Raw genomic sequence first — 26,788 nt, 5'->3', positions numbered from 1 at the left:
AGCACCAAGGCTGATCCCTTTGCCACCCAACTAGTTACAGCTTACCGACCAGGAAGTAACAAGCAAGGTTGATGAAGGGGAGCCTATAGATGTGCTGTACTTGCATTTCTTTTTGTTTTCTTTTTGTATAAATTTCGAGTACCAAATGATTTTTTTCCAATTAAGGGGCAATTTAGAGTGGCCAATCCACCTAAACACATCTTTTGGGTTGTCTTTTGGAGACTGTGCAAACTCCACACAGACAGTAACCTGGATTTCTAAAAGGCATTTGATCAGGCGCAACATCAAAGGTTGCTACACAAGATAATGGCACTTGGCGCAGGAGGACCGCATACAAACAGGGCTAAAGACCCATCAGTAAAATACCCAATTACCCCTACAACCCTTTAGGCATACTAATATATTGTCTCCGACAATGTGTGCTCTTACCTCATGCAGTCATCTTTCATGTCGAACCAGGGTGGCACGGTGGTGCAGTGGTTAGCACTGCTACCTGACGGCGCTGAGGACCCTGGTTCAAATCCCGGCTCCGGGTCACTGTCCATGTGGAGTTTGCACATTCTCCCCATGTCTGCATGGGACTCATCCCCACACCGCAAAGATGTGCAGGCTGGGTGGATTGGACATGCTGAATTTCCGCTTAATTGTGGGGAAAAATAATTGGGTACTCTAAATTTATTAATTTTTTTAAAAGGAAGAAATCTTTCATGTGGAACCTTATCAGTTGTCTTTTGGAAATCCAAGTACACCACATCTACAGGTTCCCTTTTATCCATAAAGAAATATGCTATAAAGAAATCAAATAAATTAGTTAAACACAATTTCCCTTCCACAAAGCCATTTTTGTATAAATTTAGAGCACCCAATTATTTTTTTTCCCAATTAAGGGGCAATTTAGCGTGGCCAATCCACCTAACCTGCACATCTTTTGGGTTGTGGGGGTGAAACCCACGCAGACATGGGGAGAATGTGCAAACTCCACACGGACAGTGACCCAGAGCCGGGATTCGAACCCGGGTTCTCAGTGCCGTAGGCAGCAATGCTAACCACTGCGTCACATGCCGCCCCACAAAACCATTTTGATGCTCCTCCAGTGTCTGCAATTTATAATTCACATCCCTGTGTTTTAATTGCTTCATCAATTTGCATTTCTTGTTGAATACAAACCCTCCCCAATCACAGCATCCACATTCCTTTGACTCCAGCCACTAGCGCATTACCCTCCCTTCACTTCTCCCACCATTTGAGCCAGTGCCCCCAGCCGTTAAAACTCCGTGCACTGGAATTGCCACACTGAGCCTGCACATCTGCACCCACCTTGTTTTGGCCACACCTCTCCGCCATGTATCTTTATCATTGCCTCGGCATTCCCTTCGTTGGATTACGTATCTGTGAAGTGTCTCGTGACATTTTCCACTTTAAAGGAGTTCCTTAAAGACAAGTTGCTGTCCTTGTTGATTCCAAATATTTTAGATTTCGAAATAGGCAATGTGTTCTTCCCCATTTAATTCTTGTTTCATACGAATGCTCTTGAGAAGTTGAAGTAAGCTCATGCCTGTGTTTAGAACACGACAACAGCTGTTTGCAAACTGTGAGATGGTATGAAGTGGGTAAATGAAAGGCTGGCCTCTTCACATGTGCCAATTCATCACTGACTCATAAATGACAATTTAGTCCTGCAGAACAGTCTCAAAGCTGTCAGACCATCATGGGACAGAAACAATCCCAGCTTTTGCTCCCTCCCTAACAGCACTGTCGGTGCACCTACGCCACATAGACAGCAGTGGGTCAATATAAAAAAGAATTTTTTTTAAAAAAAGCTGTGTGCTGCCCATTGAAGTGATGAAGAACTTCACCGCCATTGATTTTTCCACCAGGGTAGGCGTTATTTAAACCTTTCTGTGTAATCTCAGTCTTTCCCGGTTTACAAAGCATATTTCCCCAGTCCCAGAATCTAACCATCTACCCTTGGCGTTCATTGACATGACCATTGCTGAATGCTTCACCTTTAACCTCTTGGGGGATTAGCATTGACCTGAAATTTAACAGCCTGTGGCTACAGGAGCAGGTCAGAGGCTGGGAATTCTGTGGTAACTCATCTCCTGACTCCCCAAAGCCAGCTCCCCATTTACATGTGAGGAGTGTGATGGACTTACCTGACTGAGTGCAGCTTTAACGGACGGAAGAAAATGCAATCTTTTTCCAGAGAAAAGTCTCATAATTTAATTTAAAACGGTAATTGCATGCATAGGGTTGGCGATGACGAAGTGGTATTGTCACAGGTCTAGTCACCCAGAGATAACCTGGGTAATGATCTGGGGACCCGGGTATGAATCCTTAACCCTAATGCAGATCCAGAATCCAGGGCGTCCTTTTTTTATTAAACCGTACTGACTATCATTCATGCCGAGCTGCACAAGCCAGAGATGTCTTGGTGACCCAGATGTTCTATTTCTGGATTATGGGAGTGACCGGTTCACTGTAGATCATCATATCGAATCCAGAATTAATAGTCAAATGGTGACCATGAAACCATTGTTGATTATTGTAAAATGAAGGGAATCTGCCATGCTAACCTAGTCTCCTGGCCATGTGTGACTCCAGACCCACAGCAATGTGGTTGATTCTTAACTACTCTCTGAAAGCAAGCCACTCCGTTCATGAGCAATAAATGCCCACATCCCTTGAATGAATTTTTAAAGAAAGGATATATGACCAGGTCAAGAGGCACATGGGAACTCCTGGACATTTCCCTCCAAGCAACTCGGCATCCTGACTTGGAACTATATTGCCTTGACTACACTGTCAGAATCCTGGAACGCCCGCCATCGCAGCACATGGACTATAGTGGTTCAGGAAAGCAGCTTGCCACTACCTTCTCAAGGGCAATCAGGGATGGGCAACGAATGCTGGCCTGACCAGCGATGCCTATATCCCATAAATACATAAAAAAAGATAAAAGGCCTTTTCAGCATTTTTGCTCCAGTTGAACTTACTGTCTCATCCAAACTCTCAATACCCATCTCCCTCATATTCTTGTCCAACTTCCCCTTAAAGGGATCTGTACCATTTGTTTCAATCACTTGCTGAGGAGTGAGTTCCACATTCTCACCACTTCTGGGTAAAGAGGTTTCTTCTGAATTCTCTGCTGCATTACTTGGTGTCTCTTTTATGTTGTGGCCTCCAGTTATGCTCTTCCCCACAAGAGGAAACATTCCATATTAATTATCTCTATTAGATCACTCTTTCACGCCCGTGCGCTCTCTCACGCCCGTGCGCTCTCTCACGCCCGTGCGCTCTCTCATGCCCGCGCTCCCTCTCACGCCCGCGCTCCCTCTCAACTCCCCCCTCCGACACCCGCCCTTTTTCACCACTCTCCATGCGTGCCTTCTTCCCCCTTCTGGCCCGCATGCGTGCCCTCTTTCCCCCTCTGGCCCGCTCTCATGCCCGCTCTTTCCCGCTCTGGCGTGCGTGCGTGCCCTCTTTTCCCCTGTGGCACGCATGCTTGCCCTTGTTCCCCCTCTGGCCCACGTGTGTGCCCTCTTTACCATGGGGAGTTGCTTCTTAACATCATCCCTGGTTACCACATATCAATTACCCAGTTTGTACCCCTGTCCTATTATTTGACATTTTTGGTTTAATTTGGAACAGTGTTAAGGATTAACCTTTTAATGGCCAAACCCCCAGTCTTGTGAGAGAGAGAGACTTGATTTGAAGGGGAAACAAATATTGAGAGCTAAGGAGAAGACCAACTCGGGGGATGAGAAGGATGAGAGCAGGGATGAGGGTGGACTGCAGCAGGTGAAGAGCTGCCTTGAGCTGTTTCCCTTCTATTCTGAAATTTCCATGTTTCAAGGGTTTGCACCGAGGTCCCAGGTTCGATCCCGGCTCTGGGTCACTGTCCGTGTGGAGTTTGCACATTCTCCCCGTGTCTGCGTGAGTCTCACCCCCACAACCCAAAGATGTGCAGGGTAGCTGGATTGGCCACGCTAAATTGCCCCTTAATTGGGGAAAAAAATTATTGAGTACTCTAAATTTATATTAACAAAAGAGGATTTGAACTGTTAACAACCAGTCGTCTTTATTCACCCCACATGAGGGGAGTGCAAACACATGAAATGCTCTAGGATATTCAACGACAGCCGCCCAAAATAAAATTCCTGTATTTCCTTGAAAGAAGAAAGTGGAAGCATTTGATCGAACGGGCTTGTGCATGGCATGTTCTCTCAGACTGTTCCTTTCCAGATTCTGTTTCAAATGCAGCAGGGCATCCTTTTTTTATTAAACCGTACTGACTATCATTCATGCCGAGCTGCGCAAGCCAGAGATGTCTTGGTGACCCAGATGTTCTATTTCTGGATTATGGGAGTGACCGGTTCACTGTAGATCATCATATCAAGCAGTCAACCCCTTTAGCTTCCAGACAGAAATATTTGAAAGCATGTCATCCTGAAATTTCCTAAATCTGTTGCCTTAACCCTTTGCTGCCCAGGATGACCGACTGCATTTTTGGTTCTCGATTGCAGGAGGCATTTTATACATTGCGATGATGGTGGCGCAAATGGGGCACTTCTGTTGTCGTTGGCACAGATTTGATATAAAGGCAGTCTCTCTGCCCCTTCGCTGCCTGCTGCCTTTGTGTGCACCCCCCAAACCCCGCATGGGTTCCCTTATCACTTTTCTTCTGGTAGCTCTTGCACCAGTGTGCAAGAGCCCCGTGGGGTTCTATCTTGAGTGCTTTGATGAGGTTAATGTCAGCCACTGTCCCATTCATATCGATTAATGATCGAATTAGACATCGGGTTCATCAGGTGTTGTACAAAGCAGGGCTGTTGGGGAATCCATGAATTAAGAGGGGGGGGGGGAAGAGGGTTACACCTGTTGATATCCTAGTACACGTTTTATTTATTTATTATAAATTTAAAGTACCCAATTCATTTTTTTCCCCAATTAGGGGACAATTTAGCGTGACCCATCCACCTACCCTGCACATCTTTTGGGTTGTGCGGGGTGAGACCCACGCAGACGAAAGGGACGAACCTTTAAAACAGAGATGAGGAGGAGTTTCTTCAGCCAGAGGGTGGTGAATCTGTGGAACTCTTTGCCGCAGAAGGCTGTGGAAGCAAAATCACTGAGTGTCTTTAAGACCGAGATCGACACAGGGCTAAATCGCTGGCTTTGAAAGCAGACCAAGGCAGGCCAGCAGCACAGTTCAATTCCCGTACCAGCCTCCCCGAACAGGCGCCAGAATCTGGCGACTAGGAGCTTTTCACAGTCACTTCATTTCAAGTCTACTTGTGACAATAAGCGATTTTCATTTCATTTTTTTTCATTCGATAGGTTCTTGATTAATAAGGGGATCTGGGGTTATGGGGAGAAGGCAGGAGAATGGGGATGAGAAAATATCAGCCATGATTGAATGGCAGAGCAGACTTGATGGGCCGAGTGGCCTAATTCTGTTCCTCTGTCTTATGGTCTTATAATGTGCAAACCTCACACGGACAGTGACCCGGGGCCGGGATTGAACCTGGGTCCTCGGCGCCGTGAGGCAGCAGCGCTAACCACTGCGCCACCGTGCCACCCCAAGTTTTTTTTTCTGTAAACTCCAGCTTGAGTTTATTTCCAATCCCCCAAATGTCCAGATGAGCCTCCAGTTTGCCACCAGACATCGAAACCCGAAGGCATGTTTACCTTGCACTGAGGCTGGTTTTGATCAGTGAGACAGCACCATCTGTGACATGGGTCATTTGGGGTTGGAGTTTTTATTTGGCAGGCGCTTCGATGCTCTGCATCAACCTCCAGCTGGCAATACCAATCTAAATAGGTGCCTCATCAGTGAGGGTTACTTAACTACGCGATAGACAGCTCCTGCTGGCTGATCAGAGTGGTGTTGGCAGCGATGGTGTATGTAATGTCTATGACCTTAATTGCACTGCTGAAGGAGATCTGCAGCTATGCAGCCCCTACATTACAAAATCCCGAGCCTGTATCAATATAAAACGTCACTCTTTTTTCAAACAAAGGGAAAATTGTTTCTTGTGTGTTTTTTTTTTAAGTTTGTACGTTACCCTTTATACTCCTGTAGTTTCTTCAGTACCTCCATCTCGACCTTGTGTTTCCCTGGTCAGTAATGTTAAAATCAAGTCTTCAAGGACCAGTGAGGTTGCAAGTCCAATCATTGATGTGTGTAAGGTTTTTTTTAAATAAATTTAAAGTATCCAATTTTTTTTTTCCCAATTAAGGGGCTGGTTTAGCTCACTGAGCTAAATCGCTGGCTTTTCAAGCAGGCCAGCAGCACGGTTCGATTCCCGTACCAGCCTCCCCGGACAGGCGCCGGAATGTGGCGACTAGGGGCTTTTCACAGTAACTTCATTGAAGCCTACCCGTGACAATAAGCGATTTTCATTTCATTTTCATTTCATTTTAGTGTGTCCAATCCACCTACCCTGCACATCTTTAGGTTGTGGGGGCGAAACCCACGCAGACACGGGGAGAATGTGCAAACTCCACACGACAGTGACCCAGAGCCAGGATCGAACTGGGACCTCGGCGTCATGAGGCAGCAGTGCTAACCTCTGTGCCACCGTGCTGCCCCTGATCTGTGTGCGGTTAATGAGCTGTAGGAGGGGGTAGGGAAGGGGGTAAACGACTGATATTACACTCCGCTAAGGAGTGGGGAAATCATTCGGAGATCCCATTAGCTACTCGATCTGGTGAGAATTCTGTGGGTTAGAGATGTCTGCTGAATGCAGTACCGGACTTGGTGGTGGTGCCTTCCTGTGGTTGGATGAGTTGCAAATCGGCCAAGCTGAGCTCCCACAAGAGGTTTTGGGTTTCGGTAGAACAGCCAAAAGGGAGTTTACCTCAACCCCAGCATGGCATGGTGTTTTCACCAAGACGGGGGTTGTGAGTGGGAGGGTTTGAAATAAATGGGAAGCCTTTATTTATCTTTGCATAAGTGTCCTACTGTCATTTAACACCTGTTTTGTGCCCCAGATTGGTTGCAGACTTTCTACTGATTTTATTTCCCACTGGTGCTGTGTCCTGATTTGATTGTAGTTGCCTCTTGCTGTCCAATTAAAGCAGATTTATGCGGTCTGCTTCTGTACACCAGGCTCTAGGTTAATGCTCCAGTATCCGGAGAGCTGGCAAAAGAAACTAGTTTTACCCCTACAACCAGAGTCAGATTCTCAACTTGCTGTTGTCGCCGATCCCCAGGCCCGTTTTTGTTCATTACCAACATCAGAAATTAGTTTACTAATCTTTATATTCTGCAATGTGGGGCGGCACAGTAGCAGAGTGGTTGGCATTGTTGCTGCACGGCGTCAAGGTCCCATGTTCGATTCCCGGCTTGGGACACTGTCTGTGCCGAGTCTGCACGTTCTCCCTGTGTCTGCGTGGGTTTCCTCCGGGTGCTCCGGTTTCCTCCCATAAGTTCCAAACGACGTGCTTGTTAGGTGAATTCTCCCTCCGTGTACCCGAACAGGCGTCGGAATGTGGCGACTAGGGGCTTTTACAGTAACTTCATTGCAGTGTTAATGTAAGCCTAATTGTGTCAGTAAAGATTATTATAGATGACAATATAATCTTATCCAGTCTATGGTAAAGGCTCATTTACACAACTAGAAATTGTATTTAATCGGGAGGGGTGGTGCTAGTGGTGGTGGGGAGAGCAGCAAGATGATGGTCATTCTTCTCACATCTCCTACAGTATGATTCCAAACTAAGCTGATAGGGAAATTCAGCACAGTCCAAAGGTTTCAATTCCTGATCCTTCTTCAGTTAACAGATGCTGTGAGCAGGCCCGAGGTGCAAAGGGGACAAATTAACTTTGGTTCTTGATTCTAGCTGTGGCCAAAAGGTGCTTGCTTATCAAAACAAAAGCATCCAATTTCGAACCATTCGATTTCATTATCTTTCAATTGCTTAAATTCACTGACAAAAGGGCAACACGGTGGCGCAGTGGGTTAGCCCTCCTGCCTCACAGCGCTGAGGTCCCAAGTTTGATCCCGGCTCTGGGTCACCGTCCATGTGGAGTTTGCACATTCTCCCCGTGTTTGCGTGGGTTTCACCCCCACAACCCAAAGGTGTGCAGGTTAGGTGGATTGGCCACGCTAAATTGTCCCTTAATTGGAAAAAATGAATTGGATACACTAAATTTATTAAAAAAGGGCACAAAGATTGGACTCGAATTGGAGTTCGCTCCTTTCCATAAAGAAAGAAGGGAAGATTTGAGTTCATGTAGCGCCTTTGACACCCTCTGAACATTCCAAAGGAATAATGCCCTTTTTTCTTTGAAAGCTTTTTACAGTATTGGCATTTCCCATTTTTATAAACAGTTGTGTGTATATATACACACCACATTTTCCTCCCCCGCGCTAATTTCCTTTATTATACAGAGAGGAATAATGCCCTTCTTAACGCAGTCACTATTGTAATGTAGGAAGCGTTGTGTTTCCCTCCAAAACAGCAATGTGATAATGACCAGATTTTTTTTAAAAATGCTGTTGGTTGAGGGATAACTATTGGCCAGCACAGCAACGAGAACTCCCTGTTCTTCTTTGCCGTGGGGTCTTTTTTTTTTCTTTTTTTTCTTTTTTTTTTCTTTTTAGAGTATCCAATTCATTTTTCCCAATTAAGGGGCAATTTAGCATGGCCAATCCACCTAGCCTGCACATCTTTGGGTTGTGGGGGTGAAACCCACGCAGACACGGGGAGAATGTGCAAAGTCCACACGGACAGTGACCCAGAGCCGGGATCGAACTTGGGACCTCGGCGCCATGAGGCAACAGTGCTAACCACTAGGCCACCGTGCTGCCCGCTGTGGGGTCTTTTACCTCCACCTGAGAGGACAGACGGACGTCTTTGATTCAACCCATCACCAAAAGGTGGCATCTCCAGCAGTGCAGCACCCCCTCGGTATGGCACTGCAACAACTGAGATCTTGTCCTCAAGTTCATAAAGATATAGGAGCAGATTTAGGCTATTTCGGCCCAACGAGGCTGCTCCGCCATTCGATCATGGCTGATCTCATCCTGGCCTCCAGTCCGCCGTCCTGCCCGTTCTCCGTAACCCTTCAACCAGTTAAAAATCTGTCTAAACTCTTCCTTAAATTCACTCGCTGCCCACCAAGGCACATTAGCCTTCACACTCCTGCAGCAACTATGGCCACGTGGGCGAAATACCAATCTCATTCCAACTCAATCCATCCCAAAGTCGGGCACAGTAAGGAGAGTAAATGTTGGGCAATGGACAAGGGGGGAATTGAAGCCAAAGAATTATGAAGATAATGCAAATGGAGCAGCCTGGTGTGGCTGCTCGTGGCTGAGGACAGCATCAGCGAAGCCTGCGTGGTTTTTATTGGAATGAATTTTCATAACTTAGTCAGGTTTCGATACGATAATTAGAATTGGCAAGTGGTGTAGACATTCTTTTGGGAATGGTGTAATCTTTGGGGATGGGGGGGGGGGAATTGGGTGGCGTGGAATTTATAGCTGTTGACCCAACATGTCTGGGCCGCTCACCAATCAGAAGCCAAGAGATTCAAGCATTTTCACATGGATCTTAAGCGAAAGTGGTTTGTGCCTTGAAGTGTTAGCAGTTCTGTGATGCTTGACTTGTGCAGTTACCTCTACCTGGGTGCCTGGAACTCGCTGCCGGAGGAGGTGGTGGAAGCAGGGATGATAGTGACATTTAAGGGGCATCTGGACAAATACATGAATAAGATGGGAATAGAATTTCATAGAATTTACAGTGCAGAAGGAGGCCATTTGGCCCATCGAGTCTGCACCGGCTCCTGGAAAGAGCACCCTACCTAAGGTCAACACCTCCACCCTATCCCCATAACCCCACCGAACACTAAGGGCCATTTTGATCACTAAGGGTAATTTATCATGGCCAATCCACCTAACCTGCACATCTTTGGACTGTGGGAGGAAACCGGAGCACCCGGAGGAAACTCACGGGGAGGATGTGTAGACTCCGCACAGACAGTGACCCAAGCCGGAATCGAACCTGGGACCCAGGAGCTGTGAAGCGATTGTGCTATCCACAATGCTACCGTGCTGCCCTTAAATAGAGGGATACGGACCCAGAAAGTGCAGAAGATTTTAGTTTAGACGGGCAGCATGGTCGGCACGGGCTTGGAGGGCCGAAGGGCCTGTTCCTGTGCTGTACTTTTCTTTGTTCTTTGTTTAATAGAGCATCGTTCACATCCTCGTGCTCTTCAGATAAGGTTACTGTTATTTTGGGGATACATGCACCGATACTTTGTGCACAACACAACAGTAACTTGTATTTATATGATTTATTTGTTAACGTAATGAAGTGCCCCAAGGTGCTTCACAGGTGAAATACAAAACAAAGTATGACACAGAACCCCGTAAGGAGGTGATCGGTCTGATGACGAAAAGCTTGGTCAAAGTGAAGCATCTTAAGAAATGTTGTACAGCAGGCAAGCCAGGTAGCAGGCGGAGAGGGATTCCAGAGCTTGTGGCCGAGGCAACTATGGTCCCACAAGCAGTAAAATAACTGACCAGTTAACGTGTTCCCTTGGTATGGTTGAGGGAGGAATGCCAGTCAGGACACTGCAATAGCTCCTCGCTTTCCTTCCTAGAAGTGCCATGGTTTTTTCTTCTCACACAGTCAGACCCTCAACCAAGGGTCTCCTGCAAGAAGGCGGTCCCTCGCCAGCAGCCCGTTACCATTGCGCCAAACTGTCTTCAAAGTAATTTGCTGTGGGCAAAGTGCTTCAAGACGTTTCTGAGACAGTGGAGCGCTGTGTAAATCCACACATGGCCACCATCACCAATGAAATCAAATGGCGTACTCGCTTGGGCAGGGGTATTTCAACCCGGATACAACTGGCTTCATGAGACCAGGTTCACTGAATGAAGCGGCACGGTAGCACAGTGGTTAGCACTGTTGCTGCACAGCTCCAGGGCCTCAGGTTCGATTCCGGTTGGGGTCACTGGTTGTGCGGAGTCTGCACGTTCTCTCTCTCTCTTCTTCCCCCCACCCACCGGGTGTGTCTGCGTGGGTTTCCTCCCACAGTCCAAAGTTGTGCAGGTTAAGTGGATTGGGCAGGCTAAATTGTTTTTAAGTGTCCAAAAAGGTTTAGATGGAGTTTACTGGGTTGCAGGGATAGGGTGGAGGTGTGCGATTAAGAGTGGGGTGCGCTTTCCAAGGGCCGGTGCAGAGTCGATGGGCTGCATGGCCTCCGTCTGCTCTGTAAATTCTATGAAAGCATGACTGGATAATGACTGTAATATTTCTGCAAAGCTGTGATAGTTAAGGGTGCTGAGGAAGAGTTTTTTAATTTGTATTTTGTTCATTCATGTGGTTGGAAATCGCGTTCCTTCCAAATTTTGCAGCAAAATATCTCGGGTAGGTTAATAATTCTACGACATGTTGCAAACTGTCCAATTTGGTAAAAGTAGTTTTCCTAGAACAGAATTGTGGCTGGGCTGTGATTGGGAGTGACTCGGTTGAAGTAGGGTTGGTTGGGTCCTGGATCGGTGCGATGTTTCACCTTTAATTTCCCTCTGGAGGTTTGCCTGGCTTCTGCCTGGCAGCTTCCCACTGAGAGCAGTAACTATCCCTGTGAGGAATCACAGTGTGACCGCCTTGCGGTGAATGGCATCGCGCTCTGACTTCCAGTGCGTGCTGCAATTAACCCCGTGCACGCACTCCCGTCTGGGCAGACTCGTCTCTGTTCTTGTTTAAAAACTCGTGTTGTTTTGCTCCGTCCCCACATCTATGGAAAAGGGAGATTCCATCTACCCGTAATTGTGTTCATCTCCTCCTGCGGGCATTGTTGCTTCTGAAGCGTTTAGCTAATTTGTGGTTTGTGTCTAAGCAGCCTTAATTTAAGCCAAGTTCTGGCTTTAACATCTGTGTAAACTGTAAAACAAGGGGAGGAGTTAATCCCCATTAAGATTGGGATTGTACCAACCTCTATGCTCTCTTATTTTTGGGGTTGGGGGGGGTGGGGGGGGGGAGCTAAGCGGGGCTTTAGTGACTCCCAAGAGCCACACCTTCTGACGGGAGTAGGTAGCCAAATCCAGCTCTCTCCTGGCAGACGCACTGTGCTGACTCAGAGCATTGAACTCCAGCATGCTTGGCCAGCCAAAACCACCGAAACCCCATTAAGATTGGCAATCTTTCAGCCGGTGTTGCTGTGGAGAAACCAACTTAAACTGTGCACTGGCTAACCATTGTAGGGAAGGTATGAAGAGATGGGTGTGAACATGCGCCTGCATCATTGACCTTACAGCCATTTACGAATTGGTTGCTGCTCTCACCGCGCGTTTCACTTGCTCCCTTTCCCCAACCGGTTCCCATCTGTAAAAGCCTGCTGAAAACAATCTTGCTGACCCTTGGTCCCCAACGCCATAAGGAACCAGCCTCTCTTGGATTCATGTGGCACCTTTCGTGCAGCTAAACGTCCCACGCTTCACAAAGAGGCGAGAAAAATGAGCAGCAGGGGGCAAAAGGGGAATTGGAAAGGGTGGGTGAGTCAAAAACTTGCTCACAGAGGAGGAAGGTGGGTTTTCAGGAAGATGTTAACGGAGAAATCCAGGTTTGTGGATTTCCACTCATTTTAAGAATGTTTGCAGCTGTGGTCCAGGTTTTGTGAGCAGTCCCACCCTGTGCATGTTTAGGACCACTGGGGTTTGCAAAGCTGCTGATTTGCATCAGTCCACTTGGAGCTGTTCCAGTTGTATTACTATAGAACAGTTTAATCTGCTTTTGTGAATGTCAGACAGGAACATCTCCTTCTTAGGAACAGGTCTGATCTGTTGAGCAAGTTTGCCTACTTACATAATCGGGTTTTTTTTAGACTCCTTTTTTATTGGCTGCAGCACGTACAGTGAGCTGTTCACTCGTTGGTGAGGTTAACTGCTAGTTAATGTCTTGCTGTTGTTTTTCCAAAATGAACTGCCGATGGTGGTGAGATCGGAGGTATTTATTTTCACACAGCCTTTGCGTTATCAAGGTTTTCAGTGGATTCTTTGCCAGCATTAAACGTTGGAACTTGAGCTGGAATTTAACCTCTCACCCTGTTAAAGCAATCAGCAGGTCTACCCACCAGCAGCTTTAACAAAAGTTAATGCCATAACCTCGAGCTCCCCCCCCCCCCCCCTTCAGCCCCTCACTCTTGACTTTCGGCATTCAATGCAACCTCTCCTTCACCTTTACTTCACCATTGGAGCTGTGCCTTCACTCTCTATTTCACGTGCTGAAATTCACTCTCTATAATAATAATTATAACCTTCATTAGTGTCATAAGTACGCTTACATTAACACTGCAACGAAGTTACTGCGAGAATCCCCTAGACGCCCTGCTTCTAGTTTTCTGTTCCGTGATGTCTTCCTTGAAAACCACCTCTTTAGCCAATCTTTTGGTCACGCCTTCTAATATCTCTTCCTTTGGCTCCAGATCTGTTTATTTTTTGTTGTTCCATACTGCTCAGCCACAGTTCAGTTGCTGCAATTTTCAGGTTCAAGTCCCACCCCAAGACGCGAGCAGAAAAATCAAGGCTGGCACTTCAGAGCAGTACTGGGGGGAGTGCTGCACTGCCGAGGTGCCGGCTTGCCGATGAGACGTTAAACCGAGATCCTGTCTGGAATTTAACCTCTCACCCTGTTAAAGCAATCAGCAGGTCTACCCACCGGCAGCTTTAACAAAAGTTAATGCCATAACCTCGAGCTCCCCCAGCCCCTCACTCTTGACTTTCGGCATTCAATGCAACCTCTCCTTCAGGGCAGTCGGGTGCATGTAAAACATCCCACGGCACTATTTTATGAAGTGCAGGGGAGTTCTCTCAGCTGGGTCAATCCTTACCCTCAAAGGACGTCATGAAGAAACATTCTCTGCTGTTTATCACATTGCCGTTTGTGTGAGCTTGCTACATGGGGCATCCTACACCACAACCGTGCCTCGGCTTCAAAAGTACTTAATTGAGGGCAGCAGGGTGGTGCAGTGGGTTAGCCCTGCTGCCTCACGGTGCCGAGGTCCCAGGTTCGATCCCGGCTCTGGGCCACTGTCCGTGTGGAATTTTCACATTCTCCCCGTGTTTGTGTGGGTTTCGCCTCCACAATCCAAAGATGTGCAGGGTAGGTGGATTGGTCATGCTAAAATTGCCCCTTAATTGGAAAGAATGAATTTGAGAAAAAAAATCTACTTAATTGGCTGTAAAGCATTTTGGGACGTCCTCTGCTAATGGACAGCCCTACGTAAATGCAAGTCTCCAGTCTGCAGGTCCTTCTGCTTTAAAGTGACTGCGGAAGTGACCGGGGCCTCGTCGGCTGGATGGAGCCTCTTGTCTTGGGTTAACAGCCTAATGACCTGTTCCTGACTGCCCTGCTCGAGAGCCCTTAATTGGAGGCCAATTAAGTCCTCTGTATCTTGCTTTGAAACTGTGTTAATTGTGTTAAAAAAAAAGAGAAAAAATTCAGATTCAAAAGATTGAATAAATGCCAGCTCAACCCCATTTCCTAAATGATCTTTTATAATAACCTGGCTATATTCTTGATTCTGAATCATAGGTTGATAAAGCTCTGTCCAGGCCATTTGCTAAATCTGAAACAAAAGAGGAAATGCTGGAAAATTTCAGCAGGTCCAGCAGCATCTGTAGGGAGAGAAAAGAGCTAAAGTTTCGAGTCCGATGACTCTTTGTCAAAGCTTTGTCAAAAGAGCCATCGGACTCGAAACGTTAGCTCTTTTCTCTCCCTACGGATGCTGCCAGACCTGCTGAGATTTTCCAGCATTTCCTCTTTTGTTTCAGATTCCAGCATCCGCAGTAATTTGCTTTTATCCAGCAGGCTAACTCTGTCTCCTCTGGTTGCCAGCAGTTCCAGTGGAAACAGTTTCTCCTCATTTACTTCCATCATAGCCATTCATGATTTTGAATACTTCTATCAAATCTCCTCTCGGCCTCCTCTGCTCGAAAGGCATCAGTCCCAAGCTTCCCAAGTCTTTCCACATAACTGAAGGCCCTCATCCCTGGTAAATCTCTTTTGCACTCTCTCCAAAGCCTCCGTTACCTTTCTATAGAGTGGTGCCCTGAATTGAACACACCTATATCAGCTGAGGGCGAACTGACGTTTCAGCAAGGTTTTGCATTCCTTGCCTTTGTGCTCTCTTTCTCTATTAATAACGAGAAGGATTCTGTATGCTTTTTTAAACAAACTTCTCAACTTGTCCTGCCACATGCAAAGATGGATGTACATATGCTCCCAGATCTCTCGGTTTTTGCACCCCCTTTAAATTTGTGCCGTTTAGTTCACATAGCCTTCCCTTATACTTCCTACAAAAATTACTCACTTCACACTTCTCTGCTTGAATTGCATATGCTATGTGTCTGCATATTTCACCAGTCTGCCTATGCCCTACTAAAGTCTGTTACCATTCTCATTGTTTGCCCTGCTTCCAACTTTTATATCATCATAGAATCATGGAAAAGTTACAGCACAGAAGCCGGCTATTCGGCCCATCTTGTCTGTGCCAGCCCAAGGACACCTTTTCCAATCCCATCTTCCTCCACCTGGCCTGTAGCCTAGAGCACTTAAGGTGCAGATCCAGGTGGTACTGAAAAGAATTTTGGGTCTCTGCCTCCTCCACCAACTCGGGCAGTGAATTCCAGACTCCCACTGTCCTCCGCTTAAAAGGTTCTTCCTCACATCCCCTCTACACCTTCTGCCACTTACCTTGAATCTATGTCCCCTGGTTCTAGAGTCCTCCACCAAGGGAAACAATTTGATCCTGTCCACCCTATCTCTTCCCCTTATGCGCCAAGTCCAGGTTACTAATATATGTTAAAAAGGGAAGTGGTCCCAATACTGATCCTCAGGAACACCAGAGAAACCTCCCTCTCGTTTTTCAGATAGCTGGTCACCACTGCTTCCTGCTTTCTGTCTCTTAGTCAATTTCAGACCCCTGCTGCTGCCTCCCCATTAATCCCAGCAGTTTTAAAACATTATCAAATGCTTTCTGCAAGTCCGTGTGCACAAAATCACCCGCTTTACCCTCACCAAACCTCTTGGTTACTTCAGCAAGGAACTTGATCAAGTTGTTATTTTTAAATGTTGTCAGTCACTGTTCCGACCTTAACTCAAAAGAAAAGGTTACCAGTGCCTCTCTGTCTCAGAATTTATTTCTTCAGTTGGACTGAAAGCGAAGCGTTCACAGATGAATGCCAAACAGCTATGCCACTGGTCCGTTGAAAGAATTTGATCCAATCCCTGAGGAAAGAGGATAGTGGAGTGTATCTGTGACGCTGGGGAGGGTTGTTTGTTGTGCCTTCCAGTGCTGTTGGATGACGTGGGTTCCTTGCTTTTTGCCTGATTGAATTACCGAACTGGAGGAGTGTACCTTTAAAAATTGCCCCCCGTATTTTAACCCCCCCCCCCCCCCCCCCCAAGTGCTGTAGTTGTAATTCCAGATTGTTAAGCGTGGTGCAGAAGGGCAGCATGGTGGCGCATGGGTTAGCCCTGCTGCCTCAGGGCACCGAGGTCCCAGGTTTGATCCCGGCTCTGGGTCACTCTCCGTGTGGAGAGGGTCAGAGCAGTGCTGCGAAAGCTAGTGATTTGGAACAAACCTGTTGGACTTTAACCTGGTGTTGTAAGACTTCTTACTGTGCTCACCCCAGTCCAACGTCAGCATCTCCTTTTCAAAGGCTATGAAAGAAAGACTTTTATGAAGCGTCTTTTATGACGCTGGGATGTCAAAAGCACATTGCAACCAATTGAGCCCTTTTGAAATATATCCATTGGTTTAACATCGGAAATACAGCTACCAATTTGTGCACAGCAAACTCCCGGGAACAGCAAATAACAAGATGTTTCTCACTGATGTTGATTGAGGAATGAGTGTTGATCAGGATACTGGGGTGAACTCCCCAGCTCTTCAGAGTAGCGCCATAGCTTTTTAAGAGAGCAGGTGAGCACTTGGTTTAACTTCTTATCTGAAATACGACACTTGTGACAATGTCAGCATTCTCTTGGTGTTGTGCAGCAATGTTGGTCACTTTGGCTCCAATAATCCGTGAATTGGTCATCATTGTCATATTGCTGCCCCACCTCAAACTTCTTCACACCCTCTCTGCTGCTTTGCATTTCTCTTTTAAAAAAAAAATTTAGAGTCCCTGATTATTATTTTTCCAATAAGGGGCAATTTTGCGTGGCCTAACCTGCACATCTTTGGGTTGTGGGGGTGAGACCCACGCAGACAAGGGGAGAATGTGCAAACTCCACACGGACAATGACCCAGGGCCTGGATTCGAACCCAGGTCCTCGGAGCTGTAGTCCCAGTGCTAACCACTGTGCTACGTGCCACCCCTGCTCTGCATTTCTTTTTTTTTTTTTAATTTAGATTAGCCAATTATCTTTTCCAATTAAGGGGCAATTTAGCGTGGCCAATCCACCTACTCTGCACATTTTTGGGTTGTGGGGGCGAAACCCACGCAGACACGGGGAGAATGTGCAAACTCCACACGGACAGTGACCCAGAGCCGGGATCGAACCTGGGACCTCAGCGCCGTGAGGCGGTTGTGCTAACCACTAGGCCACCGTGCTGCCCTTGCTCTGCATTTCTAACCACATCCCCGGCTTCTCCAGAAATCCTCCGGGAACTCTGTTGCTGCACTATAGCGTCGGGGGTGGAGGGGAAGGAAGATGAGCAGCACCCCCTTTTTATGGCACTGGCTGCCTTGTGGCAAGTTTAAACGGCCAGTGCTAGTGAATGGGTGAGTAGGTGGCTGAGGTAGGCGGGTAGGGTAGGTGAAAGACGTGTGGAGGCAGATCAGGTTAGAGCCTAACCAGATGGTCGGGCTAGGTAGCCGGGTGGTTGGGGCAGAGTAGTTGGTGCATTGGTAGGGAGTCACTCCGAGTGATTGGGGGTGGGGGGTTCTGTAGTTAAGTTTGGCTAGGATTTTTAGAAGTTCTGGACTCTTTATGCCTTAGGGGTGGGGCTTGAAATGCCAGTTTTCTGATATGGAAGGTCAAGGGTGCATCAATTGGGTCAAGTTAATGCTTGGATTCGGCTGTACAGCTGCAGCAGGAGCAAGCGTTTCCCTTGTGACCAGATCTGAACGCGAGCGCTTAAGGTGCGGCCTGAACAGACTCTCCAGCTTAGGAGTGACGACCTCAGACATGTGCAGCTCCTGGTAACCGGAATTTTCTTTTCGTTGCCAGCCTCCTCTGCGTGCCTTGCACTGGCCTGTGTCCAAAGGTTTGCATGGTGAATGTAAAGACCATCGAATCCGTGACAGCTGCTCAAGAGCTGCGAGGTTGCACCGTCATCAAAGGCAGCTTGGTCATCAACATCCGTGGAGGAAGTAAGTGCCAGAAGTCGCGACGTTGTCTCAGAATGTTGTTACAGTTTTCGTCTGCAGGTATTCCCAACATGAGGGAGCCCACAAGCCGGTTTCAGAAGAAAACCTTTTTAATTGCAAATTTATTAGACTGCAGCTAGGGATTGTGTGCAGAATAAAAGGAACAAGAGATGACACATTATTTACTTTAATGGGGAAGGAAAATGTAAAAAGCAAACACATTCCAACAGGAATAGAATAATAACTTGTGCTTTCATTAAAAACAGTAATTACCTTTACTGTGGTGGTATGAATGGGAGCACTGCCATTGGTGCAGAGCATTGGTTTCCCATTGGCTCTGGCTGGTCATGTGCCTCTCGTCTGATTGGCTGGGACTAGTCATGTGACTGCTTTTACTGTGATGCTATCAAGTTATGGCTTCTGTTCACGATGGCAACAGCAGAAGGCCATTCCACCCCTCAAGCCCGTTCAGTCATTCACTCACAAGAGTCGTTACAGCACTGAAAGTAGCCGTTTAGCTCATTGAGTCCAAGTTAGCTCTTGGTGGAGCATTCCAGTCAGTATCATTCCCTCATCTATCCCGGCAAGCCTTCGAGGGACCTCAATCTCTGAGTGTTTCCCCTTTGGCAATGCCCTCCAAGGTTAACATGGTTCAATAGGAAAACGCAAGGAAGAATCTTCACCAAAGTGATATGACTCCATTTATCTGTCTGAGCTCTATATTCCTTGATAAGCTCACCTAACAAAAATCTGCCAATCACAGTCTTCAAAGTTGTTGCAAAATATTAAGTTCAGTGCGGTAGGTTTTTATAAAGTAAAGGTGCTGAAAGAGGGTGTGGAAGTGTCATAAGTGTTAAGTCTTGGATGCTAAGTGAAGTCTCAATGATTGAATCTTGGGTTTGCGAGGGTGAAGGATCAGCCTTGTGCTTTGGACCTGTGACAAGTACAGCCTCAAAACTTAGGCTTTGACTTCTCTGGGGTAGCCGAGTGAGAGAGCTCCAGACCCTTGTTTTGAGGGACAGAGTGGCTCTGTAAGACCGATGGGCAGATGTCGCTCACTGACTTCAGTGAAATGAGGGTAGAACTGTCGCAGAGTGAACCTACAGTGCACAGGTCACCAGCCACTGACCGGATCAGGCCCTAGGTGTGATTGCACTGGGCAGGAACAATCGCCAGCTGATAGCAGTGGGAGAAGTCAGTGGAAACCTGCACATTGTTACTCTGTATTAGACAGGTTAATCAAGGAAGGTTTCCCGTCTGCCTGGTCCTGTTTGAACCATGTCAACCATGTAACGTTCTTCCATAAGGGACACACTCTGAAACTTGGGTCTTTCGAAGGACCTAAACTTGTACGGTCACAGAGGATGGACTGACTGGATCGTTCTGCAAAGAGCTAGCAGGGACTCAATGGGCCAAATTCCCTTCTCTGTGCAATAATGACTCTGTGACCATGTTAAATGGAAACAGAAGGTACTTGGCAAGGAGGGAACTGTCGGTTGACACAGTCTAATTGGCAGAGAAGATAGACCAGCCGGAATAAGAAAAGCAAATTTCAGGCGGAAAAGAACAGCCTGCTTTGTTTTTATATAAATTTTGAGTACCCAATTATTTTTCCCACCCCCCCGCAATTAACGGGCAATTTAGCATGACTAATTCACCTACCCTGCACATCTCTGGGTTGTGAGACCCACACAAACACAGGGAGAATATGCAAACTCCACACCGAACGTGACCCGGGGCCGGTATTGAACCCGGGTCCTCGGCACGGTGAGGCAGCAGTGCTAACCACTGCGCCACCGTGTCGCCCCGAGTACAGCATGCCTTTAAGTAAAAGATACTGTAGGATGTAAAAAGTACAAAGAACAAAGAAAAGAACAAAGTTATTAAAAGGCTATTCAAAATTGTTAGAGGATAATTTAATTTCCCCAAAGGATGTATTGAAATTGTGTGAAATTTGTAATGACGTTAAAATGAGGCCTAACTGTCTTGAGGAAAGGGAAGGTGAAACAAGAGCAATAATGTGTGTTAAATGGAGTCGAAAGTCAGCACTTGCAACTGATCAGCAGTAGTTGTTTGCCGGACCTTTTTGCTGTTTAAAAAAAAAATGATTTCCTTTGCGAAGCAAATTAATAACTGTCGCCAGGACCCTGCTATTTAATTATCATTTCACAATCGTAAATAGCTTTTAAATGTTTATCTTGGGATCGACATCATGACCAAACCACTTTTAAATTGGTCGAACGTGTCACAGTTCAAATGGGGAGAGTAGCTGAGAGGGGATAAAGCAAAGATTAGAGGCTTTAGATTGACTCTGCATTTGGACTGGCAAATAGAAAATTACCTAAAGATTTCTCATCAAGCTCAATAGGGTTCCAAATTTAATGGAAAAAGTGTGCATCTTCTGGATGCGTAATGAATGAATTGAGAGAGCAGGATTTAAAGGATCCGGGAAAGAGGGCGACCTTTGTTATTTCGATCCCAAAGCCAGTTGAAGAATGAAGCTAGACACCAATACTTTTCTTCGTAACGCAAGAAGCATCTGGAATAAGGTGGGTGAACTTAAGGCAAGGATCGGTACTTGGGACTACGACGTGGTGGCCATCACGGAAACTTGGATAGAAGAGGGGCAGAAATGGTTGTTGGAGGTCCCTGGTTCTAGACGTTTCGGGCAGCACGGTGGCACAGTGGTTAGCACTGCAGCCTCATGGCGCCGAGGTCCCAGGTTCAATCCAGCTCTGGGTCACTGTCCATGTGGAGTTTACACATTCTCCCTGTGTTTGCGTGGGTTTCGCCCCCACAACCCAAAGATGTGCAGGCTAGGTGGATTGGGCACGCTAAATTGCCCCTTGATTGGAAAAAATGAATTGGGTACTCTAAATTTTTTTTTTAAATAGATGTTTCAACAAGATTAGGGAGGGTGGTAAAAGAGGTGTGTGCGGGGGGGGGGGGGGGGGGGGCACTGTTAATTAGAGATAGTATAACAGCTGCAGAAAGGCAGTTCGAGGAGGATCTGCCGACTGAGGTAGTATGGGTTGAAGTCAGAAATAGGAAAGGAGCAGTCACCTTGTTGGGAGTTTTCTATAGGCCCCCCAATAGCAGCAGAGATGTGGAGGAACAGATTGGGAAACAGATTTTGGAAAGGTGCAGAAGTCACAGGGTAGTAGTCAAGGGTGACTTCAACTTCCCAAATATTGAGTGGAAACTCTTTAGATCAAATAGTTTGGATGGGGTGGTGTTTGTGCAGTGTGTCCAGGAAGCTTTTCTAACACAGTATGTAGATTGTCCGACCAGAGGGGAGGCCATATTTGATTTGGTACTTGGTAATGAACCAGGGCAGGTGATAGATTTGTTAGTGGGGGAGCATTTTGGAGGTAGTGACCACAATTCTGTGACTTTCACTTTAGTAATGGAGAGGGATAGGTGCGTGCAACAGGGTAAGGTTTACAATTGGGAGAAGGGTAAATACAATGCTGTCAGACAAGAATTGAAGTGCATAAGTTGGGAACATAGGCTGTCAGGGAAGGACACAAGTGAAATGTGGAACGTTCAAGGAACAGGTACTGCGTGTCTTTGATATGTATGTCCCTGTCAGGCAGTGAAGAGATGGTCGAGTGAGGGAACCATGGTTGACAAGAGAGGTTGAATGCCTTGTTAAGAGGAAGAAGGAGACTTGTGTAAGGCTGAGGAAACAAGGTTCAGACAGGGCTTTGGAGGGATACAAGATAGCCAGGAGGGAACCGAAGAAAGGGATTAGGAGAACTAAGAGAGGGCATGAAAAATCTTTGGCGGGTAGGATCAAGGAAAACCCCAAAGCCTTTTACACATATGTGAGAAATATGAGAATGACTAGAGCGAGGGTAGGTGCGATCAAGGACAGTAGCGGGAGATTGTGTATTGAGTCTGAAGAGATAGGAGAGGTCTTGAACGAGTACTTTTCTTCAGTATTTACAAACGAGAGGGGCCATATTGTTGGAGAGGACGGTGTGAAACAGACTGGTAAGCTTCAGGAGATACTTGTTAGGAAGGAAGATGTGTTGGGCGTTTTGAAAAAACTTGAGGATAGACAAGTCCCCCGGGCCTGACGGGATATATCCAAGGATTCTATGGGAAGCAAGAAATGAAATTGCAGAACAGTTGGCAATGATCTTTTCATCCTCACTGTCAACAGGAGTGGTACCAGGGGATTGAAGAGTGGCAAATGTCATACCCCTGTTCAAAAAAGGGAATAGGGATAACCCTGGGAATTACAGGCCAGAATTACAGCGAGATGGTGGCTGGAGTGGGTCCTCGTTAAAGGATATAAAATAAATGGGATATCATAGAACTCGCAGTGCAGAAGGAGGCCATTCGGCCCATCGGGTCTGCACCGGCTCCTGGAAAGAGCACCCTACCCAAGGCCAACACCTCCACCCTATCCCCATAACCCAGCAACCCCACGGACAATTTTGGACACTAAGGGCAATTTATCATGGCCAATCCACCTAACCTGCACATCTTTGGACTGTGGGAGGAAACCGGAGCACCCGGAAGAAACCCACGCACACACGCGGAGGTTGTGCAAACTCCGCACAGACAGTGATCCAAGCCGGAATCGAACCTGTGACCCTGGAGCTGTGAAGCGATTGTGCTATCCACAATGCTACCGTGCTGCCCAAATATAAAATAGAGATGTTTTCAAAATAAACCAGGAGAGGAGAAGAGGATCAAAACACAACTAGTTTACGCAGTGTGATGAATATTTGGAATAATCTGTCAAACAGGACAACAATAAAACGGGTGTGGGGGGTGACATTCCAATGCAGTCGGATGCTGTAATAAGTGAGAGGGATGAACTTTGAAGGGCAATTGTTTGTTCCTTGTCCTTGGCTCTTGTACAATGGTACGTTTATGTGACAAAGTCCTTGATTGCGAAACACTTTTTCTGTTACTCTTTTTAACAGCTGAACAATCATGAAAGCGCTCTCTGTCCCCTGGTGTTTGATTGTGAAATTGCAGCTGATTTGTGAAGACGGAGCACTGTGGAGGAAAACTATTGCTCCCTCCTACTCCTCAGACATTCATCACTGCATTAAAAAGCGCTTCATAATGCCCACTTTATTTTTTTCTCCTCTATAATTTAGAGTACCCTATTCTTTTTTTTTTTGTCCAATTATGGGGCAGTTTAGCGTGGCCAATCCACCAACCCTGCACATCTTTGGGTTGTGGGGGCAAAACCCATGCAGACATGGGGAGAATGTGGAAACTCCACACGGACAGTGACCCGGGGCCGGGATCGAACCCGCATCCTCGGCGCCGTGAGGCAGCCGTGCTAACCACTGCGCCACCGTGCTGCCCCATATAACGTCCGCTTTAAAATGTACCTATCTGGTTCTCCTCTCTCAGTCTGCTTTGGAGCAATATTCTGCATTTACCTTCCTATCCGGGGACATAGATTCAAGAAAAGTGGCAGAAAGGTAGAGGGAACATGAGGAGGAACCTTTTTACGCAGAGGGTAATCGGAGTCTGGAATTCGCTGCCTGAGTTGATGGTGGAGGCAGAGACCCTAAACTCTTTAAGGAGTACCTGGATATGCACCATAGGTGCAGTAAAATACAGTCTATGAGTTGGATGCAGGAAGGTGGGATTAGAAAGACCTGTGCTGTAACGCTTCTATGATACTGAACCACATTTAATATTTTATGTTGCTTAATGAAGTTCTTTCCCCTTTAAGCCGCCACTTAAAAAAAAATTCCATTTATATCGCTTTCCCCGACCACTAGAAATCCCAAAGTGTTCAGAGCCAGCAAAGTATATTTGAAGTGTAGTCACTGTTAGAATGTAGCAAACAGGGCAGCCAATTTGCGCAAAGCAAACTTCCACAAACAGCAATGATGACCTTTTTTTACGATGTTGGATGAGGGATAAATATTGGGCGGGACACCTGCTTTCCTTGAAATAGTGCCATGGGTTCTTTTACACCCATTTGACAGGGCAGACGGAACCTCAGTTCAACATTACATCTGAAAGGCAGCACCTCTGACAGCCCAGCACTCCCTCAGTACTGCACTGGACCACACTTAACTCTTGCACCCAAGTCCTGGAGCGATATCTGAACAAATTTCTGACTTGGATCAGAAGCTATGGGAGAGCTGGTGGGATAGTGGTAATGTCACTGGACTAGTAATCCAGTGACCCAGGCTGAAGTTCTGGGGACAGGGGTTCAAATCCCATCATGCCAGCTGGAGGAATTCAAATTAAATTAATTTTGGGGGGAAAAAAGGAGCGGCACATGGCACAGTGGTTAGCACTGAGGACCTGGGTTTGAATCCCGGCCCTGGGTCACTGTCCGCGTGCAGTTTGCACATTCTCCACATTTCTGCGTGGGTTGCTCCTCCACAACCCACAAAATGTGCAGGGTAGGTGGATTGGCCACGCTAAAGTGCCCCTTAATTGGAAAAAAAACATAATTGGGTACTCTAAGTTTATATATTTTTTTAAAAACCCTGGAATTGAAAGTTAGTCTCAGTAATGGTAACAAGGGCAGCACGGTGGCACAGTGGTTAGCATTGGTGCCTTACGGTGCCGAGGTCCCAGGTTCGATCCCGGCTCTGGGTCACTGTCTGTGTGGATTTTGCACATTCTCCCTGTGTCTGCGTGGGTTTCGCCCCCACAACCCAAAGATATGCAGGCTAGGTGGATTGGCCCCTTAATTGGAAAAAATAATTGGGTAATCTAAATTTTTTTTTTTTTAAATGTTTGCGTGAGTTTCGCCCCCACAACCCAAAGATGTGCAGATTAGGTGGCCACACTAAATTGCCCCTTAATTGAAAAAAATGAATTGGGTACTCTAAATTTATTTTAAAAAGTAATGGTAACCATAAAGCTATCGACGATTGTGGTTAAAAACCCATCCGGTTCACTGATGTGCTTTAGAGAAGGAAATCTGACATCCTTACCGGTCTGGTCTACATGTCACTCCAGACCCACAGCAGTGGACTCTTAACTACCCACTGAAATAGCCGAGCGGGTCAGGCAATTAGGAGTGAGCATGAAATACTGCCTCGACAGTGGCGCCCACTTCCCATGAAGGCGTGTGTGCTACACTCACACTGCAGTTTACTGAGAGGTTCACCACCCTTTACCCTCATGGCTTTATCTCCCTGTGTCTGCATAGGTTTCCTCCGGGCGCTCCGGACTCCTCCCACAAGTCCCGAAAGACGTGCTTGTTAGGTGAATTGGACATTCTGATTTCTCCCTCTTGTGTACCCGAACAGGCGCCAGAGTGTGGCGACTAGGGGCTTTTCACAGTAGCTTCATTGCAGTGTTAGTGTAAGCCTACTTGTGACAGTAATAAAAATTGTTATTATCATTAGATAATTGGAATTGGATAATAGAAGTCCAGGTGAAGTCTGAAGCTCAAAATAAGAGCGTAGCATTTCAGAAGACAAAGATATTTTAACTAGTAGAATTTGGGTGGGATTTAGCGGCTGTCTACTCTGGCGGGATAGTCCTGTCCTACGCCGGCGCACGGATTTCCTGGCGATGAAGGTTGCAGTCAATGGGAAATCATAGAATCATAGAATTTACAGTGGAGAAGGAGGCCATTCAGCCCAGCGAGTCTGCACCGGCCCTTGGAAAGGGCACCCTAATTAAGCCCACACTTCCAACCTATTCCCATAACCCAGTAATCCCACCTAACCTTTTTTTGCGCACTAAGGGCAATTTATCATGACCAATCCACCTAACCTGCACACCTTGGACTGTGGGAGGAAACCGGAGTACCCGGAGGAAACTCACACAGGCACAGGGAGAAAGTGCAGACTCCGCACAGACAGTGACCCAAACCGGAATTGAACCTGGGACCCTGGAGCTGTGAAGCAACTGTGTGCTAACCACTGTGCTACCATGCCGCCCACTGTCAAATCCCGTTGACAACAGTGGGACCAGTAGATCGCGCTGGCGGGCCGCCTCCAGTGGCAAAAAACGGGCTGGTGGGTAAATCCCACCTGTAATTTTTGTTTGTGCTTTGAGCCCGCTTTCCACAGCTTCTTTGTCCTCTATTATTCCGCTGCCTCCACTTTGAGCCAGTCTGCTGCAGAACTGTGGGAGAGCAGCATGTCCGCTATCTATTCTCAAAGCATAACATCTGTTTCCATCTCCTACAGCAGTTAAGATCAGGAACTGCTGTATATAACAGCATTCGGTGTGAACCCACTTCCTGCATCTCTGAGAGCATGCTGACCTGAGATCATCTACTTTGCTAAAAATAAGTATCCTGCTTCCCTAATGACTAATAAGTAGCTGAGTCCAAAAGACCAGGTTCGGCCCCGGTCTGTATGGAGTTAACTCATCTCAGTCGGCTAGTGGTAGGACTAGGCAAAACTACCAAACAAATGATGGTAACTCTCGCATGTGCTCTCACGCACCTTCACTCGCACGCTCACATCGGCCCGTTCTCACGAAGACCCCTACAT

General features: G+C 46.8%; 1 protein-coding gene across 2 annotated transcripts in view; it reads left to right on the top strand.

Annotated features, from left to right (window-relative positions):
* The window catches only part of LOC119953562 (insulin receptor-like), a 258,898-nt gene that overhangs the window by 183,268 nt on the left and 48,842 nt on the right, over window positions 1-26,788 (top strand). For both annotated transcript variants that reach the window (XM_038777953.1, XM_038777954.1), the window contains exon 4: window positions 18,196-18,338. In XM_038777953.1, the coding sequence (XP_038633881.1) occupies window positions 18,196-18,338 (143 nt within the window). The remainder of the gene's footprint in view (window positions 1-18,195; window positions 18,339-26,788) is intronic.

Source organism: Scyliorhinus canicula, chromosome 18 (genome assembly GCF_902713615.1).
Source record: "Scyliorhinus canicula chromosome 18, sScyCan1.1, whole genome shotgun sequence".
Lineage (NCBI taxonomy): Eukaryota > Metazoa > Chordata > Chondrichthyes > Carcharhiniformes > Scyliorhinidae > Scyliorhinus > Scyliorhinus canicula.
Note: the sequence above shows the minus strand (reverse complement) of the source record. Positions and strands in the feature narration are given on the sequence as shown.